Source organism: Lepisma saccharinum, chromosome 2 (assembly GCF_977018435.1).
Source record: "Lepisma saccharinum chromosome 2, izLepSacc3.1, whole genome shotgun sequence".
NCBI classification, from domain to species: domain Eukaryota; kingdom Metazoa; phylum Arthropoda; class Insecta; order Zygentoma; family Lepismatidae; genus Lepisma; species Lepisma saccharinum.
This window is the reverse complement of record NC_139230.1, coordinates 209079688-209100700: the sequence shown is the minus strand read 5'-3', so window position 1 is coordinate 209100700 and position 21013 is coordinate 209079688. Positions and strand designations below refer to the sequence as shown.

The window sequence follows — 21013 nt, the reverse complement described above, 5'->3', positions numbered from 1 at the left end:
GTTTCTAAGATATTTATATTTTAAAAAATATAATAGACCACCACAAATGACAACGCCCTACAAACACCTCCTTCAGGAATTCAATTTCGAAACTCTTAGTAATAGGCGAAAATTGTTAGATCAATTGTTCCTGTACAAGACAGTAAACGGCATATTAGATAATAGTTTATTTCTTGGACAACTTCAGTTTAATATAAGGAAGAATAATTTACGTTGTAGAAATATTTTCATCCCTAAAATTCCAAAAACCCAAAAATTTAAGAGCTGCTCGATTAATAGAATTTGTGACATGTATAATGAAATTATGATTAATAATCATTCCATAGATTTTTCAATGCTATTCTTGACTTACAAGAAAACATTCGAGTCAATTCTGAAAGTACGAATATGCAATAGTTAATACATAATAACTGTATTTATACTCAAGATTATATGATTATTATTATTTTCTTTATTTTACTTATAAACTGTTCTGTATGTCTATACTTATGTAATGAATACAGGGTGTCACAAAACAACTTCAACAATGCTTGGGTGCTGGTAGATATCATAACTAACTAACTAACTAACTCTCTAGCCTTCTTAAACCCGAAGGTTCATGGCTGCAGCAACACAGGCCTTCCATCTTTCCCTATCTTCAGCAAGTTCTATATACTCTTTTCCATTCCTACAAATTTCCCTTAGGTCCATCTCAACGTTGTCCCTCCATCTTCGTCTTGGCCTTCCTACAGGTCTCTTACCATCAGGTTTCCCAACAAGAATCCTGTAAACTCCTCTTTCCTCTCCCATTCGTGCAACATGGCCTGCCCACCTAAGTCTTCTTGATTTAATTATTCTAATAATATCTGGACATGAATACAAATTATGTAGTTCTAAATTATGTAACCTTCTCCACTCACCTGTCTCCTCATCCCTTTTAGGTCCAAATATTTTCCTAAGGATCTTATTTTCAAATACTCTTAATTTATGTTCCTCTTTCAATGTAAGGGACCAAGTTTCACATCCATATAATACTACAGGCAAAATTACTGTTTTGTATATTCTAACTTTTAGTTTCTTAGATATTAAATGAGAGGACAAAAGTTTATGAAGAGAGAAGTAACATGCATTTCCTGAATTAAGCCTACTTTTTATTTCCTCTTTAATATAATTTTCATTTGTTAATATTACTCCTAAGTATTTGAATTTGGGAGTAATATTAACAAATGAAAATTATATTAAAGAGGAAATATAAGAAAAAATTACTTGGTAGATATCATAAAAGCAAGTAATTTTTTCTTATAAACTTTACCTCGAAAGTGCTTAGTTTCTCAGCTTTAAGCACTTAAAATCCAACCTGTATGTATGTAACCCACCACAGCAAATGATCGACCTGACATAACTTTCAGGGACACGTGGCAGGGTTGCCACTAGCATCCCTTGGTAAGAAAAATGACTTGAATAAAACAACTTGGGAGGCTTACTTGAGCAAAATACAAACGAATAATGGTACTTGAGATGTTGTAAGAAGTATTTACAAACAGACCAAGACAAAGTATTTCCAGTAAATGTGGACTGAAATTCAAGCGTGTTAATTCTGAAATGCTTCCAAGATGAAATCGATGAACAAACAAATGCAAACACAATGTGTTAGCTGCCTTGTTTCAAACATGATTTTTGTAATGTTATAACAATATATTTATTTGGAAATTATACCTAGATATGTTAGCGCAATTTCTAATCAAGTCCATCACACAATACGGGGGCAAGTCCCTTAATGAAAAGAAAATAATGTTACGGGCTCTTGCAATAAAATGAAAAATTCCGTTTAAATATTAATTAATTCAGAATAAAACTAATAAAGGGATCAAGTCCTTATTACGAATTAAAACCATATAATCAATACTTATGTCAAGATCTGAGCTGTATAAGATTATAGCATTTGAAGCAAACTAAATTAGTAACATTCTGTTGAATGAAATATCTTATTCACATGCAAGTAAACTATATTGTGGACATTTGGCGAAAAGGGAGTAAATCGTATGGTAGGAAGAAACCTCCAGGTTGGTGTCTACAGTCCCCACATTAAGAAACATTGAGTAAAGCATTATGAGACCAATGTCACAAAAATAACCCACACACAATAGGTATTCAAGAAAACAGAGGCAACAAGGATATACTAAACATATACTACTTACAAACTTTGTTGACAACTTCAGTGACAACTGCTATGCATGTGAGGAAAATTATTTGATGTTATACAAGTGTCAAGACATTTACACCGATTATAATCAATTTGCAATATTAGGAACATACGAATTAAAAACTGTTACAACAAGCTCACTCTTCGCTCATTCTCTCTGTCTCTCTATCTAGACAAACTGGTCATGTTCTCCAAATGGTCTATTAATTAAGTTGTATCAAGAATTTAATTTTCATTGAAATGAGTTCAGTGCCTATGCAAGTTTATTCAACACTTCACGATATCGAATGACTTTGGTTCACAAACAGAGATCCTCGTAATTCATACTGTATTTACATGTGGGAATTAGTTTCCTTATTTTGTGATTTTGTAGCTGATTTTTATCATCGGATGAGAAACATTGTTTTGCAAAGCAAAATCATTGGTTTATTAAGTTTATTTTACTTCACTTTTCTGCCACTTTTGACTAATCGCAAAGATGAGGATGAGTAATGATATGATGAAATTTATGAAAGGACATTCACAAAGAATGCCCATGTCAGGCTATGATTCGAAAATGGGCCCCTGTCATTGTAGCGTGATGTGCTAACCACTCTGCCATGGAGGCCAGCAGAAAACCATTGATAATGTGTCATTAATTGTCCATATTTTTCATGATACAATGGAGTCTAAGGGTGACATTTTCGGGAGACACCCAAATGTCAACCTTTAATTCACTCTGTTGCAGAAGACGAACGACCATTCTGACATGCGGACCAGTTTCCAGGATAATCCTAGTTTTTTTCTATTTTTCTCATTTTACTTAACCTTTCTGCCTTTTCAGGCAACTCACAACCATGATGAAGAATGATCCAGTAACACCTTTGTCCAGACAGGAACTCGAATCCGAAACTTTCGGTGGTGAGATTGTGTGTTGACCACCCACCCACCGTAATTGGTCACTGAGGTGGATCGAGAATATTCCTTTGCAGGAATTCGTGTTGTCTCCTGTTTTGTCATTGTGCATTCCGAGTGCAATATGCACCTTAGCACTGGATAATATTGTGGATAATTTGCTTTTAGTTCTTAATAAGGAGTTGATCCCTTTATTATTATTTTTTTCTGAATTAAATTGCATTTTTCATTTTATTGTAAGAGGCCTTAACATGAATTTCATTTCAGTAAGGGACTGCCCCTGTATTATCTGACTTATTCAGAAATTGCACTAACATATCTAGGTATAATTTCTAAAAAAATAATTGTTGTAACATTACAGTCTGTGTGTTCGAAACAAGGCAGCAAACATGTTGTTTGCATTTGTTCATTCATCGATTTAATTAACACATGTCACACGTGCGATTATTCTTGTCTGGTTTGGAATCCCGGGCTGGACATGTGTTCTTTGTGAGTGCATGTCCGTTATCAATTTCATCATATCATCACTCATCCTCATCTTCGCGATTAGCTAAAAGTGGCAGAAAAGCAAAGTCTCTCTTAGTAATGGATGCTAGTAGTGGCAACCCTGCCACGTGTCCTTGAAAGTTATGTCAGAGCGATTGTTTGCTGTGTTGGGTTACATACATACAGGTTAGATTTTAAGCGCTTATAGCGGAGAAACTAAGTGTTTTCAAGGTAAAGTTTATAAAGAAAAGTTACTTGTTTTTATGATATGTACCAGCACCTAAGCATGTTAAGTTGTTTTGTGATACACTGTATATATTTTCCACAGGTAGTCTACCATAACTATCTACCCGAGTTTTGCTTTAATATGTTCATAATTTCTAGACCAGAGTCGATACTGATATTGATCTATCAGTATCGGCCGATGCTATTGGTATTGAAAAGTATCAGTTGGATTTTATTTAATCACACCAACCAATACTTTTACAATGTTTTGATTAATCGCAAGTTCCACAAAAATAGCACACAACACTTTTGCAGTCTAATTATCCTGGAAATTATGCAAAATTTGAAGTTGCCTTTAATTTTCCACCAATATTATGTGAAGAAAAAACAGGTATTTTCATATTCTGATGCAAATTTTTAATATTTTAAAGAAAAACTCTGGTAAATTAATGCTTCTAATTGGAATGGAATACTCATCCACTAATATTAATCAGTGTTTTGACCAACTTTTAATAGTTACAATTTTCAAGCATCAGTGTCAGTGGGAAACAGTAAGAGTATCAATATCAGTATGTGTATTTCAATTGGCTCAACCTTAATCATTTAACCTTTAGGGTCCCAAGTATCTCGATCGAGATACCCTGTGTCAAGGTCGTAGTTTTAAGTTATAACTTTTCTATTTTTGGCTAGAATTTCGATTTTTTTTTATATTGTTCCTAACACACGTATTTAACAGAAATGTTTTTTTGCATTTTTTTTTTGTCTTCATGAAAATGGAGGGGAAAAGGGGCTTCTCTTTTGCGTCTCTTTTCAAGGTCAAATTTTTGCCGACAAAGGAAGACCGGCTTTGTTGTTCTGAAGCAATGCTTTTTCACTCCCACCTGTTAACTGCATTCGAAGGAAGCTTGTTTATCAGTATCCGATGTCAAAATGAAAGTTTTCCGTGAGGGTGACAGCAGTGGGAGGGGGAAGACTGGTTGCTGAATCTGCATTGTGAGAATGGAATTTCGAAGCGAGCTGAAGGAAACCTTTGTTTTTTTTTAGCACAAGTGTCCACAAGTTGCGACAGGGGTTACTACCCTGCATTGCCTAAAAATAGAATTTCAAGCAGCTGCAAGAATCGGTGCTCATTCTTCACTGCGCTCTAGCTTTTCGTCCGTGAATGTTGTGTGTAGGTGTCGTTTTGTGCCCAAGTGCGAGGACATTTTTTGGGTGGTGACAATTTTTTAAATAATTTTTGGGGGTTTTCTCCCTTCCGCCTCCATATATATGCCAAATTTGCATAAATTTTGCATTTTGTACATTTTGACATTTTTTTCGGGGGGACACCATTTTTTTTTAAGAAAAGTATTTTTGAGGGGATTTCCCACCTTTCCCCCTCCATATATACGCCGAATGTGCATACATTATATATCGTCTAATTCTGTGATTCATTCTGCGTACAACGGTATATCTTTCATATCTCTAATGCTATAGTCATTTCAAGGTACCGCTGCTTTTTGAAGCTTCAATCAGTGGCGTCCCAACCATTCCTTTTGGGGGTACAACTCAAGTTACATTGGTCATACGACAATGATGCAAATATTTTTCTGTTTCTTACATGCCAGCAATAATTTCTATGTGCATTTTGAACTTTTCATATCCTTTTTTTTCGGGAGGGCGAAACTCCATTTTTTAAAAGAAAAAGTATTTTCAGGGGATTTCCCCTCTTTCCCCCTCCATATATATGCCGAATGTGCATAAATTATATATCGTCTAAATCTGCGATTCATTCTGCGTACAACGATATATCTTTCATATCTCTAGGGCATTTAGTTTCTGAGCTATAGTCATTTCAAGGTACCGCTGCATTTTGAAGCTTGAATCAATCAGTGGCATGTCGACCATTCCTTTTGGGAGTACAACTCAAGTTACATTGGTCATATGTAGAGGCATGCAAATTTCGTTTTTGACGAAAACACACAAAATATGAAATAACATGCTGTAATGTTCATTTTTCATGTTTCTGAAAGGTGTGAGGCACATTTTTCTACCCTGTTTTGTCACGAAATAATGCGAAATGAACTGCAAAATGCGAAATATACTTTTAAACACGAAATTTACCGTTTATATACCGACGTGACACTTTCTGAAGTCTGAAATATCCTGTGAGTTATGCAATTCACGGAAAATTGCTTATTTCTGCTGTAAATATTTGAGAAGTAAAAATGGACCCCTTTACACAGGAATAAACTTAATACTCTGGTAACGACATAAATGTGCTATTAGAAGGGTTAAGGTTTATTTTGTGTAATAACCAGTTTTTAAATCAAATTTAGGATTATATTCACAATTTTAAAACCAAAATGTCATTTTATATAGCACTTTCGATGTGATTATTCACCGCTATAACACCGAAATTGTATTTTATTTACCGCTTTTGAACCCGAAATCGACTGTTTTTGTACCGAAATTTTGCTTTTTTATTTACCAAAAATATGTGCCTCTAGTCATATGATAATAATGCAAATATTTTTGTGTTCCTTACATGTCAGCGATCATTTCCATGTGCATGTCGACACTGTCATGTACTTTTTTCTTGGGGGAGGGTGGGGGAACCAATTTTTTTCCCCCGAAATTCTGGAATTTTGAGAGTTTGCCCCCTTCCCCCCCACCACATATACGCCGAAATTGCATACATTTCATATAGTCTGAATCTCTGGTTGATTCCTCGTACAACGGTATATCACTCATCTCTCTAGGGCAATTACTCTCTGATCTACACTCATTTAATTGAAACTCTGCATTTTGCTCAAAATCGGCTTGGGACCGATAGGCTTACTTGTGAAAATGGCCTCGGGACTCAAAAGGTTAATCACAACATTCACTTCTCTCCACAATGCAAAAATTATGAAAAAAGTGCATTTTGCATAATTTGCATGATATTTAGACCCCACAAGTGTTAAACGGCATTTTTGAAGGCTCCATAAGACACCAGACTTGAGAAAATCACCATCTGGTATCAGTGATTAAATCTGAATGTATATCTTCTGATACCAATCAGGAGATAATCACATACATGTTCATAAAACTCATATGTATACATGAATACAATGCTAACAAAACTATACATTCTTGATCTCTGAGTACACACAGTAGTAAAATTTGTTTTAAGACTACTTCATGTTCATGTAGGTTAACCATTACTTGAGCCCCCCCCCCCCCTCTGCTAATTACAAATTGACAGTGTTAGTCCCAATGATATTGAGGAAAATGTATCCTCTATAGTATGGATGGACTGACAGGAAATTCTGGCAATACTGATAAAAGTACCGAAATAAAATTTACCGATATTCTACTGATCCAATGTAAAATTGAAAATGGTCCTTGAAGAACCTGAATAGTCCACTGACCTCCTTAATAAAAATGTTACCAGGTGACTCCAATTCAAAAGAAGCTGCACATTTAGACAACTTTTTTAAAAAGTACAGGATGGAGATTATATGTTTATATCCATAAAAATTATAACAAAATTGCACTAATTATAGGAAATTTATAGATATATCCAGATGGTAAAATTATCAGTAATTTTACCGATACACTGATATGACACTCAGCCAATATGATAAGAGTACCGATTATTCTGCCCCATCCCTACTCTACAGTTATTCAGTATGAGGTAATTTGCACCAAAGATGCATATTTAATAAAAAATACATCTATTATTGCATAAAACGTATTTTGTGAAAACTAATTATATCACCTTACATGCATAACGAAATTAATCTTCAAGCTTTAAAGTAAAACTACCACGACACACTTACCACTCTTGACTCTCTGTTTTTTTCTGCTTTTGCAGCAAGAGCATCGTAATCAAGAAGTTTATCATTTCTTTTCTCAACAAGTCTTTCTGGTCCCTGAAACATCTCCAGCAATGAACTCAGTGGTTTGCACACTCTTCTATCAACAAGAGTTTTCTACAGGGAAGAAAAGATTATTTCATTTAGCACGTATGACCACAAATTATATTACATCCAACAAAATGTATTATTCTTAGAAATGGAACCAATTAATAATAAATGTAATAGCCTATTGTAAGAATAATATTATACACATACACTGCCTTTCTTCTATACAAGAAAGCTTACATAAAAAGAGGTAAATATATGTCATTCAAGTTCTCTCTTCCATTTCTTGCTAAAAGGTAGGGATGTGCCGAAGCTGATTACAGATGTATAAAAATCGGCAGAAAATGACACATTGGCATCGGTATCAGCATCGGCAAAAATCCGATATTTAAACCGGTACAGATTATATTAGAGTTTTACCTTCTAATAAGTTTTATATTTTAATTTTGTAAGATTTATTGAAAATTAGGTTATGATTCATCATTATTGTAGAGTTTTTGAAATAAAATTATTGCAAACTCTCATTCAGAGGATCAACCTAACTCAAAATCGGAAATAAAACAGTACATTGCTGAACCAGGATCTGCTGTTGTATTGGAAATTCAAATGTGAGTATTCAAACCTGAAGCAAGTGCTGAGAAAATACTTGGGCATACCTGCTGCATCAGTATTCAGTGATTGAGTGTTCAGTGTTGCTGAACAGATTTGCGATAAGAGAAGAAGTAGGTTACTTCCTGAACTGCTTCCAAAACTTGTGTTTCTGAAGTTGAATCTGGCAGCAGTAAATTTCCAACATCAAGAACAGGAATTCATTTTGCATTTCAAAGAACTGCTTGTGTACTAATGTAAAATCTCTTGAGAATCCATGTTCTTTTTAAAGGTTCACATAACCACCTTTTGCAGATGCAAATGTACATTTGCATCTCTTGAGAATATATATATATGTATATACATATGATATGAAATACAAATGTACATAGCAAATTTATTTTTGTCATGCTGAAAATAACATCCCATTTCTGTTTAATAATCTTATTATCGGAATCGGTTAAATATCGGCATCGGTATCGGTGAGTACATCGGCATCGGTAAATTTTCAGCTTCGTCACATCCCTACTAAAAGGGTAAAGGCAGCCAAAGTGTTGTGCACACACCTATATGTGCTTTCATAGCATAGTTTTTATATCAGGGTCAAAATTTACGTATTTATGATAAAAATTTATATTTGTTAAATAAATGTCTAATTTTGCTGTTTCAATTTTTTAAAGAAAACCCATTAGTTTGATGGTTAGGTTAGGTGGTTAGTCATTTGCATCTTTATCAAATGTTTCTCACTTTGTATTAAACTGGTGCACTATCTTTATTATTAATGTTGTAATATAATCTCCAATATTAAACATAACACAACAGGAAATGTTAAAATATCCCATGATACATGAAAATGCATTTTGTGATGTCAGGAGAGAACTGTTGTGTTCTCTTCATGGCACTAGTACATACGACACATACCACTGACACGGGAGGTGCATGCTTGAATTCTGACAAGAGTGGCACCACTTTCCTCAGTGTCAGAAAACATTCCAATATGTTTGTGACAACAAATTGGCCACCCACTGTTGTCACATCTTGCCTTTAGGTCATCTAAGGGAGAGTTTACACCAAAGAGACAAGCGTCACTTGAGGATTTCACCAATTTAATTGAGGCTTGTGTGGTCTGTCATGCCACAACAGTGTGAAATGTTGATGCTGAATGGTTCATTCCCAAGTGACATGTGCAGCATGCTGCTTGTCGCTTCAGTAAAAAAAGCTCCCGTAAGAGGTTCAGTGATAAATGATGATTTCTAATGGCATATCATCAATATATACAATTTGATTGATTGACCACAAAGGTCAGCATGCATTCTTTTTACTTATCCACTAATTATGCACTACTTTACTTACATAAAGTTGAAGTAAAACTTACAAAATCAACCCAAAATTGAGTAACAAGCAATCTTTGTGTGGTCCGAAATTCATCTACTTCACACTGAGAATTACGTTCCTGATAGAAATCAGCTATTGCTTCTGCAATGTTGAACTGTGTGTTTACGACCTCCTGTAGAGTTGAAGAGAATGTTTCCACATTTTTTAGAAAGTTCCGTACACTCTTATCAACAGTGTGAAACATCCTTTCTAGTTCGTCAAAAACAGCATCCTTTGTCTGCAAGGAAAAAAATGTTAAAAAGACTGTCAATTTTTTGACACACAACTTAGATCTTCCCCAGTACAAAGTAAATAAAATAGGTAAATAAGATCTACAAGATATGAATATTATAGATGAAAATACTTACTACATATCCTAAACGAAAGGTTGATGACAATCTTGCATGAAATCTCGATGACTTTTTTGCTACTGAGTGCAGAGATATCCTTGACATTTTACTTGTCAAGGTATTGTCATTTTCCAAATATTTAGTTACTGAAATAAGAAAAGAAGTATTACAACATTTTGGGAAAGGAAAATATACACGTTAAGGTACTGTCATTTAATTCTTGCACTAAAACTTAAAATTTAGTGCAAAGACAATCCTTACAAAATTATTTAATTTTAATTCTCTTATGCTCTGTTTTAGTATAAACATACTGGCGCATTCCAAGTAAAAGTAGACCTGAACCTCAATTTTTAAAATTAAATGCAATGAGGTACCTTTATCCTATCTTGTGAGTGAACAATTTAAATTGTCATTTGCATAAAAAATCAAGTATTATACATAATTAAGTTACATATTGTTAGTTTATTTTAACCTTTTGATTTACTTGTGTTTTGTATTGTGTCCCACCCATGACATCAAAAAACATTACATTTCTCCTTTATTGATTGATTGATTGAGTTGGTGTTTTAAGTCCACTTTATGCACAGTAAGGCTAATCGGGACTGGACCTACAGTTTAAAGTGGGATCCGAACCACTATGTGCCTCCACCAGGTATCAAACCTGGGACCCCTTGATTACAAGGTGGCGACGATACCACTGCATCATCGAGGAGGCTAGAAACTGTAAGAAAAATGTTGCTTAACTATCAGTAGAATAGTTACTTTAATATCAAAAATGTAGTCCATGTGTCCCATCTGTGACAAAGGAATACCTCTACTCCAAATTTTTAGCTACATTTATCACCATAAAAGTACGGGTACAAGTTAAATATGTACATGCCAAGGAGAAAATCAAGTTAAACATTTGAAAATCAACAGAAGAGAGGTGTCACATGTAAAACAACTTTTAGTGTGTTAGCAGCACAAGTATGCTCCACAAAACATATGAAACATACTTAGTTTTTCCACACATCTAGGGTCCTATTCTTTTCTCTCCCCAAGTTGTATTAATTCCAGTGTCACAGTTACATGGTCATTGGAACTTCACTGTTCATTGTGTGCTGCATCCAGTTGGGAAAATCTAAATATGTTTTCTATGGATTATGAGCATTTTATCATGAGAAACAGCCAAGTTTAATTTTGTATTGTCTCTTCATTTTAAAATGTTTAATTTCTAGTTATCTCATAAGAAAGTGAAAGAGACTGATAACACATAGAACTTAGAAAAGATTATACACATATATTCCCTTACCAATATCTTTCCTGCGTTTATATTCATTAATATATGATGCTACTTCTGTCATTTTCCTTACAGCCTTCATGAGTTCAGGTTTATCTTTGTGCATGTCATTTGTACACTAAAAATAAAACAAACATAATGAGCACATGTACATATTAGATGATACTGTAGTATTACACACACAATATTTATATTGCTGTAATATATAAATTTTAGGAATGGACTGACAATTTTAACATGCAACAAAGTACTCGTAAAATTTCCTGATATCAATAACTGATAATCTACCGATATAAAATTGGAAACATTCCATGAAGAGCCTGAATTGTTTTATATTGTAATATTTAAAACTTGACAGAATTTTGCCTTAAATTATGATCTATTTATAGATATATCAGACTGGTACAATCATCAGCAATTTTATTTCATAAATAAATTCTATAAATGTCTCATCCATATTCAAAATGGCAGAATGGTGCAGTTAATTTTACTGATCCAATATACATATATCTGTATATTGTATGCAATTTAGTGCAAAATTCTGCCATTTCATTAATATAACATAATCCATATGGGCTGGTTTTGTAAAATGTCTAAATACAAAGTTTTTTCAAAGGCAAAACCCATTGTAGTCATGTAGTCCACATAAATTAATGTGGTCAAAGAACCATTCAGATTCTGCAAGGAAATTTGCAATATGTTGGATCAGTAGCAGATGGGTTCTTGGCATCCATAAATTTTATATCAGTAGTCTTATCAGTATCAGGAAAAAAATCATATTGGCCCATTCCTAATAAGAGATTTTGGATATGTAAAATTATCAATAATACCGTATTTACTCATGTGTAATGCACACTTTTTTTTCAAAATTTTTGCCCCCAAAATGATGTTTCACTTTGTAATGGAATGTTTTCTGACACACAGAAAAGTGGTGCCACTCTGTCAGAATTCGAGCATGCACCTCCCGTGTCAGTGGTATTTGTCAGGCGAGAAATAATAGAAAATAACTTCCCGAGAACTGCAAACCCACGACACAATTTTTATCTCGCTTTCTTCTACGAGAATAAACAAGGTGGTTACAGAAGTGAAAGCTTTGGGATGCGAAACACAGTGGAAGGAGAGGTGACACATTGCATACACAACACAATATTCTCCTCTTGGTCCACATACCAACAGGTAAACTCATTGAATAGGTGTGATGTCATTCGATCTTGATCGGCGTAGCAACAGCTTTACGACCTACAACTAAGAAAGCCTTTTCTTGATCCTGAATTGTACTGCGCATTATACACGAGGTATAATGCTTTTCCCCATCAAACACCAGGGTGCGCATTATACATTATACATGCGTAAATACAGTATTAGTAGGGGCATGCATATTTCGTTTTTGACGAAAAAATGAAATTTGAAAAAACACATTGTAGTGTTAATTTTTCATGTTTTTGAAAGGTGTGAGATGCATTTTGTGACCATGTTTTGTCACGAAATAATGCGAAATGAACTGCAAAAAGCGAAATTAACTCTTAAACACGAAATTTACGGTTTATTCACCGACGCGGCACCTTCTGAGGTCTGAATTATCCTGAGAGTTATGCAATTCCCGGAAAATTGATTAATTCTGCTGTTAATATTGGAAAAACAAAAATTGACTCCTTTACACAGAAATAAACTTAATACTCGGATAACTACATAAATGGGCTATTAGAAGTGAAATGTTAATTCTGTGGAATAAGTGTAGTTTTTAAATCAAATTTAGGATTATATTCACAATTTTAAAACCAAAATGTCTTTTTATATACCACTTTTGATCCAATTTTTCACCGCTATAACACCGATATTTTATTTTATTTACCGCTTTTGAACCTGAAATTGACTCAGTTTTTATACTGAAATTTTGCTTTTTTATTTACCAAAAATATTTGCCTCTAAGTATTAGCAATGAACTGATATACCTTGATTAGTCAATACCAATAGAGTACAGAACCTCATCTGCCCTATTATATAAAATATACTATAGATAACACTATACAAATTAAACATAACTTTTGCAATTCTCTATGCACGATGTTAGTTTATTTGTTAGTTGTATTTATATTAGGGATGGGACCGATTAATCAGTACTCTATCTGTATCAGCCAATTTAGGCATATATCGATGTATCAGTTTATCAGTAAAATTACCGATTATTTTACTGATCCGATATATCGATAAATATCTTATAATTTAGTACAAAATTCTGCCATTTTGTTGTAATTTTTATGGATAATCTCCATGCCCTTCTATCTAAAAAAGTAAATGTCTAAATATTCAACTTCTTTTGCACTGCAGTCACCTTGAAACACACATTTATTAAAGAGATGAATGATCATTTCAGGTTCTTCAAGGACCATTTCTAATTTTATATCGGATCGATAGAATATCGTTTATCGGTATCGGTAAATTTTATATCGGTACTTTATTGGTATCAGCCAAAATTTCATATCGGCCCATCCCTAATTTTTATTATTTGGCATTGCTTTTCTCCCACTTTAGACTAATCAAATGTCATGAAATTGATGAAGGGACAATCACAAAGAACAACCATGACCATCAGCCTCAATGGCAGAGTGCTTAGCACAGCATGCTACGATGCCAGGGGTCCTACGTTCGAATCCCGAAATGGGTGTTCTTAGTCAGTGTCTCCTCATCAATTTTATTGTGCCATCACTCATCCCCAGCTTCACGAATTATCCAAAAGTGGAACAAAATGTAAAGTAAAATGAAGCAAGTCAGTCAATCAAAGCTGGGAACTCCAGTGGTGAGATTGAAAGTCAACCACTTAATGAGCACTTAATGTAAAAGAGCCAGCTAGTGTAAAATTAATACAGAAATATTAGTATATACTAAATTACAATCAAATCCTTATTTCACACTCCCCATTAATATTTTTAAATCATCATGAAGGAAACAATTCAACCAGGCTTACCTTAATTAGTTCATTTAAGATGAGTGGATATTTAAGTATTCGCTGCACTGGTTTTATAAGAATAGAACTCATATCAAAACAAGCAATTTGGTACCTCAACGTTTCTAGTCCTTTCTGAAACACAAGTTGGATTTCAGGAACTCCATCATACTGAAAAGAAAATTAATTTATTTGTAAGTACTGTTTCAACATATTTATTCAATTGATGGGTATAAGAAAAACTGTATAACTATTGGAATTGAATTCTCTGCAGCTATGTATTTACAAGGAAATAATGTACATCATAATGTAAATTACACATTAGTTAATTGCAACTACAATGCAACCCTGATTTTACATTCCTGGATTTTACATTTTCCCGCACTTTAAGTTTATCTAGCTTGGTCCCCTGAAAAACGTAAAAATCTAGTTTCCACTGAATATTGAAAAATATGGTGAATTACTACATATCTTTTTGTGTCTCTTATACCATTTGAGAAGTAAAATTATCTTTTAAACATTAATAAAACAAAAAAAATATGATGCAACAAAACTAAGGCTGCACTGGTACTGCTTTGAACCAACACCCATATGTTTACTGATATCGATGCTTGAAAGTTCTTAAAATTGGTAAGGTAAAGGTGAGTTCCACGTGCATATAGCACTGGGCTATGAAGGTACATTTAGGGGAATGGATCTCCACACATTCCTGATCTCAGCCATTTTAGAGGTGATGTTATAAGCACCAAGCTCTGGCCACCTTTACCCACCAGGGTTGCTCCCAGATACCCACTGATTTGAGGCTGGGTGAGCCCCAGAGCCACTTTAGGTTGGGACAAGGCCAGAAAAATTCTGACCTTAAATCACCCACCCTCAGGAATCTAACCTGGTTGTTGAAAATATTTATTAAAATTAGTGGGCGAGTATTCCACTTCAATTATAAGCTTCAAAATATTCAATAATTATCACAATATTAAAATACACATTATCTAACCACAAAATTGGTGCTAAACATATGTGAACTTTAAAATTTACATAATTTCCAAGATAATTACACTCTGTGAAAATGTTGCATTGGCTTTTTTTGCAGACCATGCGAAAAAGTAAAATGTTGGAATTGTTATCAGCTGGTATTAGTAAATAAAATCCAACTGATATGTTCTGATACTATTTCCCCTGGTATCGGTCGATATTGATACATCAGCATCAGTATCGGATCTGCCCTATACAAAACTTCTGTTAGAGCTTCCCCAGTAACCGTATGGTTAATTCTATCATCATGCAATATAGAGGTACCCTTTCTGTTGATCAATCAAATGACGACTACCATTGGCAATGCCCACCAACCATAATAGAAATGACAGTATTCATCAACACCATCATGTCAGTGCTGCTGATTGTTATCAGCTCATAATTGGTCCCTTCCCTACTAATTTAACATGTAAGTATACAGGCACCTTTTCCAACAGTCCAAGTGCATTATCATGATTCATGCAGTAGCTTCCATACACCATCTTCATTTCATCAGCCATTTCTAAGAAGCAAGGTCCTATAAGTTGGTCTTCATCATCTTTTCCTTTCATTGCAAGTAGAATTTTATCAAGCAGTGTCTCAGCCAATTGCATAACCTATGGAAAGCAAGCACAAAATGCATAATTAATAAAATTTGTATTAAATCCTTGACTGTAACAACAGTTTTTTCAGAATGAAAGTTTTCAAGTGAAGTTCATAATGTGGTGCCATAGATATTTCATTTCCAATGTTTCTTTCCTTCCTCTTTACAAACTCATTAATTTCAAATGACTTCATTGAAATGACATGGCACTATGCCTTGTGTGTATGTAGCTCAATATCCATAGCCAATGTTTTTGTGGTCAAACCTCCACAAGATGTACAGTCATGGACACTTCTGGGTTGTAATGATTCCATTGAAAGTTGATGAGAGTGTTGCAACTCACGAGTGTCCGTGACTGTATATATGAGGCATATAAGATACTGTAACTAGTTTGTAATTCAGTGTAAAATTCTGCCATTTTGTTACTATTTTTATGAATATAAAGGTACAATGCCTTGGTTTTGTTTTGTAAAGTAAATGTCTAAATATCCACTTTATCTTTCTGAGGCAAAATTTACTACAGTTAACTGGTTACAAACATTCAATAAAGAGGTTAATGAAGTATTTGTGATCTTCATGGTATCTGTAGAATATTTGTTACTTGTACTGGCTAAATTTTCTTATTGGTCCATTCCTATTAATGAGGACCAGGCTTGACTGGACCTTTGGCTGCCTCCAGGGCAGCTGTTTTCAAATTTTCCTCTCCTTGCGAAAAACCGCCAAGATATTCCAAAAATCTGAGAAATTACATCACATTAGAATTCCTTCTAGATCATTGACATGAATTTTCATGTGGTTTGCTTTCACTGTTATCTAGATATTATCAATAGTTTAACCTTTTGGAACCCAAAGCCATTTTCACATGTAACCCCCTTGGTGCACAAGCCGATTTTGAGCAAAATGCAGAGTTTGAATTAAATGAGTGTAGATCGGAGACTAATTGCCCTAGAGAGATGAGTGATATACCATTGGACGCGGAATGAACCAGAGATTCAGACTATATGAAATTTATGCAAATTCGGCGTATATGTGGTGGTGGGTGGTGGGGAGGGGGCTAACTCTCAAAATTCCAAAATGTCGGGAAAAAAGAATTGGTTCCCCCAGCCTCCCCTCAAGAAAAAAGTACATGACAGTGTCGACATGCACATGGAAATGATCGCTGACATGTAAGGAACACACAAATATTTGCATTATTATCATATGACCAATGTAACTTGAGTTGTACCCCCAAAAGGAATGGTCGGCACGCCACTGATTCAAGCTTCAAAATGCAGCGGTACCTTGAAATGACTTTAGCTCAGAGACTATTTGCCCTGGAGATATGAACGATATACCGTTGTACGCAGAATGAATCACAGATTCAGACGATATATAATTTATGCACATTCGGCATACGTATGGAAGGGGAAAGGGGGGAAATCCCCTCAAAAATACTTTTCTTTAAAAAAATGGTTTCCCCCCCTGCCCCCCCCAGAAAAAAATGTCAAAATGCAAAATGTATACAAATTTGGCATATATATGGAGGGGGAAGGGAGAAAACCCCCAAAAATTATTTTAAAAAATTGTCACCACCCAAAAAATGTCCTCGCACTTGGGCACAAAACGACACCTACACACAACATTCATGGACGAAAAGCTAGAACGCAGTGAAAAAGGAGCGCCAATTCTTGCAGCTGCTTGAAATTCTACTTTTAGACAATGCAGGGTAACCTCTGTTGCAACTTGTGGACACTTGTGCTAAAAAAACAAAGGTTTCCTTCAGCGTGCTTCGAAATTCCATTCTCACAACGCAGATTCAACAACCAGTCTTCCCCGTCCCCCTCCCCCCACCCCCTGCTGGCGCCCTCACGGAAAACTTTCATTTTGACATCGGATAATGATAAACAAGCTTCCTTTGAATGCAGTTAACAGGAGGGAGTGAAAAGCATTGCTTTAGAACAACAAAGCCGGTCTTCCTTTGTCGGCAAAAATTTTCCCTTGAAAAGAGACGCAAAAGAGAAGTCCCTTTTCCTGCCTTTCCCCCCTCCACTTTCATGAAGACAAAAAAAATGCAAAAAAAACATTTATGTTAAATACATGTGTTAGGAACAATATATAAAAAAAATCGAAATTCTAGCCAAAAATAGAAAACGTAAAAACTACGACCTTGACACAGGGTATCTCGATCGAGACGCTTGGGACCGTGAGGGTTACATTTGGGTATCTCGATCAAGACACTTGGGACACAAGAGGTTAATAGACTTACAATATCATGAAACTATTGATGATGTAATTTTTCAGATTTTGGAATATCATAGCATTTTTTGAAAGAAGGGGAAAATTTGAACACAGTTGGCCTGGCAATGGCTAAAGGTCCAGCCAAGCTTTAATGCACTCTGTTTCTTAAGATGATACAATATCTTCAATGTGATAATAAGTTACAAACATAATCTGTAGAAATCAACACAACAACTAAATTTATACGGTGTGTTAATAATATTTGTTATTAACAGTAACTGATATACTGAAATGAAGTACTCATTTATCCTCAAAACTGTTGTTTATTATACATATTCCATTAATTTTGGTGGCCCCTGACACCAACAACATCTCAAGAATAGTGGTAGTGGATAAGCGAGTACTTCATTCCAGTATATTAATTTGTCACTATATATTTCTTTCTCTGAAGCATGAAAACAGTAATGAACCAAATCCCTACAAATTATTTTAGTCATTTTGTTCATCTAGTAAGTACTTACATTTTCTGCAAACAAACATTAACATTTCTAACTTACCTCCAAAATATTTCCAAATAATGTATTCACATCAATTTTTCTTGCTTCAAGATGTTTAGGGTTATACAAGTTAAATGTTTCATAAGTTATTTTTAAATCTCTAACATATTCCTTCTCTGTGAATGCTAATTCAGAAATCACATTCTGTCGTTGTTCCTTATCCTTTTTCCTAAAAAAAAGAAGATGCAGGAATTAAAATAATGTTAAGATTATACGAGGGCCATTTCATAAATAATGCACAAGGTTGCAACACTGCAGAGTGGATGATGCAATCAGAGTAAAAGTTACTCCAGTTGCAGTTGAAGGCTTGTAAAAACAGCATGTATGTTCATCAGTTCTCTAGTTTATGCCAGTTGGAAGTGACAAGTGTTAGCAATGGTGTCTTCAGGTGCTTCAAGTACTGTGATGGTTTAAGGCCAAAGATCATGCATCAAAATTGAAAGTTTATGTAGCAAAAACCCGACAGAAATTCAAAGTGCTTTGTGTGAAGTTCGTGGTGAGCAAATAGCATGCGCATGCACTCCGGTACAGCAAGGTCAGCAGTGGTGGCACACAGCATAAAAGTAAAAGTAAAGTGTTCCCCTGTGCATAGCACCACGCCATGAAGGCGTATAGGGGGTGTGGGGGTAACGCCCCATACTTTCTTGATCTCGGTCGTGAGTGGGGGTGATGTGATCAGCATCACACCCCTGACTGCCTTTACCCCCCAGGGTTTCCCCCAGGTACCCATGTTATTCGACGCTGGGTGGGCGCCGGGGCCGCTTTCACCGTTAGAAAAGTTCCCGGATTTGAACCGGCTGGGGATCGAACCCGGGACCTTGAGCATGGTAGTCAGACGCGTTACCGACTGAGCCACCGCGGCCACACAGCATAACTGTTACAAATTAATTCTTTAACTTTTGGTTTTCTCATTATTTCTTCCGGGTTGCCTCAACAGAATATCAACCTGCAAGCCTCCAAGGTTCGTCCTTTTCGGATGTGGGGCCATCAACACCCTCTCGCGGCGTGTTGACAAAACATCTGCGTAGTATCACCCTCGCAATGCCACCAGAAGCCCAAAAAATACTCCGGCAGCCTTGAAGGATCCACGTTGTGTGGAGACAAAGTTTGTTTTCCAACCCGTAAGGGCTGGAAGAAAGCCAAGAGTGCCATCGGTTCAGTCTGCTGATGTCCTCAGTGTTGTGAGCTGCACGATTAAGTGTCCAAGTGTACTGTTACTGTCAGCGATGTAGCATATCCACCAAGCTAGTTAAAATTTATATTCATACATAAACTATAAAGTTTCAAAACACAGGAGAAACACAAAAATATGATTGCTGACATACGGATGACATATTCTATGTGAAGATAAAAGTTTCCTAGCGTTCAGTCTATTAAGACAGATAACATGTCCATGGACACATACGCCAAATAGAGTTGGTAAAACTCACTGGCCACGGTTACTCTTTTTCAAGCACTTTGCGAGGTGAAAAGTTACGGTTTTTCAGACAGGTGAATTTCTATTTGTTTGCTTCAAAAACTTTAGTGTTGGCATTGTTTACTATTTACTATGGAAAGAACTGCGTGGTGCTGAAGTGGATTTGTGAATATTGCAATGTGTGAAAATCTTGAAAATTGTTTCAATCATCCGCGATCATCTGTTGCATTAAATACGTTTGACAACAGACCAACTGAAATTCGAATAAAATGAACAACTGCACCAGGACATTTATCTTTCCCTTAGAGACGTTATGGAAACAGTATCAGGTAGAGTGCTAATTTTTTCATTATAACGTACCATGTAGAAGCAATAAATTCTTGGTTTTCTTAATTTTTCGGGATCTGCTTCCCTAATGGAAAATGTCACCGCATGCCCCTGGCAAATAGTGGACCATCGACTTTAAACCAGAGTTGAAGTCAGTCAAACGAGTAGAGATGATGGATCAAAAAATTTTCAACAAGCACAACCAAAGGTGAAGCAATGATCACCAAAAAATTATCATGACTGATAGAGTCTCATGTGGAACTATAGTGTGTCTCAACCTTAAAAGTCAGTATGGAAGTAAATATATATATATACACAAATTATGAAGGAGACAGTAAACACTTACCACACAAATAGAAATAATTCAATATTTCGCGATCTGGGTCGCATTTTCAAGAAGGAAGATAAATGATCGAAGACACTTTGAGTAGAGGCACAGAATACTGATCGTAGCGTGTCTATGGTCAGTGTTGCCAGAAACAGTTGATAGGAAACACGAAGTACTTTAGCCAGTGTTTACTGTAAGGTGGGTGGGTAGTTTCGGGGAGGAGAGGAAAGAGTTACTGGTTGGCTAGGTTGAGTCCGGGGGGGTATAGTGGCCCTTTCCCATCGCCTGCGGAAAGATGTGTCAGAGTGGGAAGGGGGGGGGGTAAACTATTTTGCTGCCGAAC

The 21013-nt window shown here is 35.4% G+C and overlaps 1 protein-coding gene across 2 annotated transcripts in view; it reads right to left on the bottom strand.

The window, feature by feature from the left end:
* LOC145984286 (dynamin-binding protein-like) overlaps positions 1–21013 on the bottom strand; it is a 95374-nt gene that overhangs the window by 21785 nt on the left and 52576 nt on the right. For both annotated transcript variants that reach the window (XM_083117925.1, XM_083117926.1), the window contains exons 11-17: positions 18599–18767; positions 15667–15837; positions 14231–14380; positions 11278–11383; positions 10005–10132; positions 9638–9874; positions 7591–7743 (exon numbers count right to left, since the gene is read on the bottom strand). In XM_083117925.1, the coding sequence (XP_082974051.1) occupies positions 7591–7743; positions 9638–9874; positions 10005–10132; positions 11278–11383; positions 14231–14380; positions 15667–15837; positions 18599–18767 (1114 nt within the window). The remainder of the gene's footprint in view (positions 1–7590; positions 7744–9637; positions 9875–10004; positions 10133–11277; positions 11384–14230; positions 14381–15666; positions 15838–18598; positions 18768–21013) is intronic.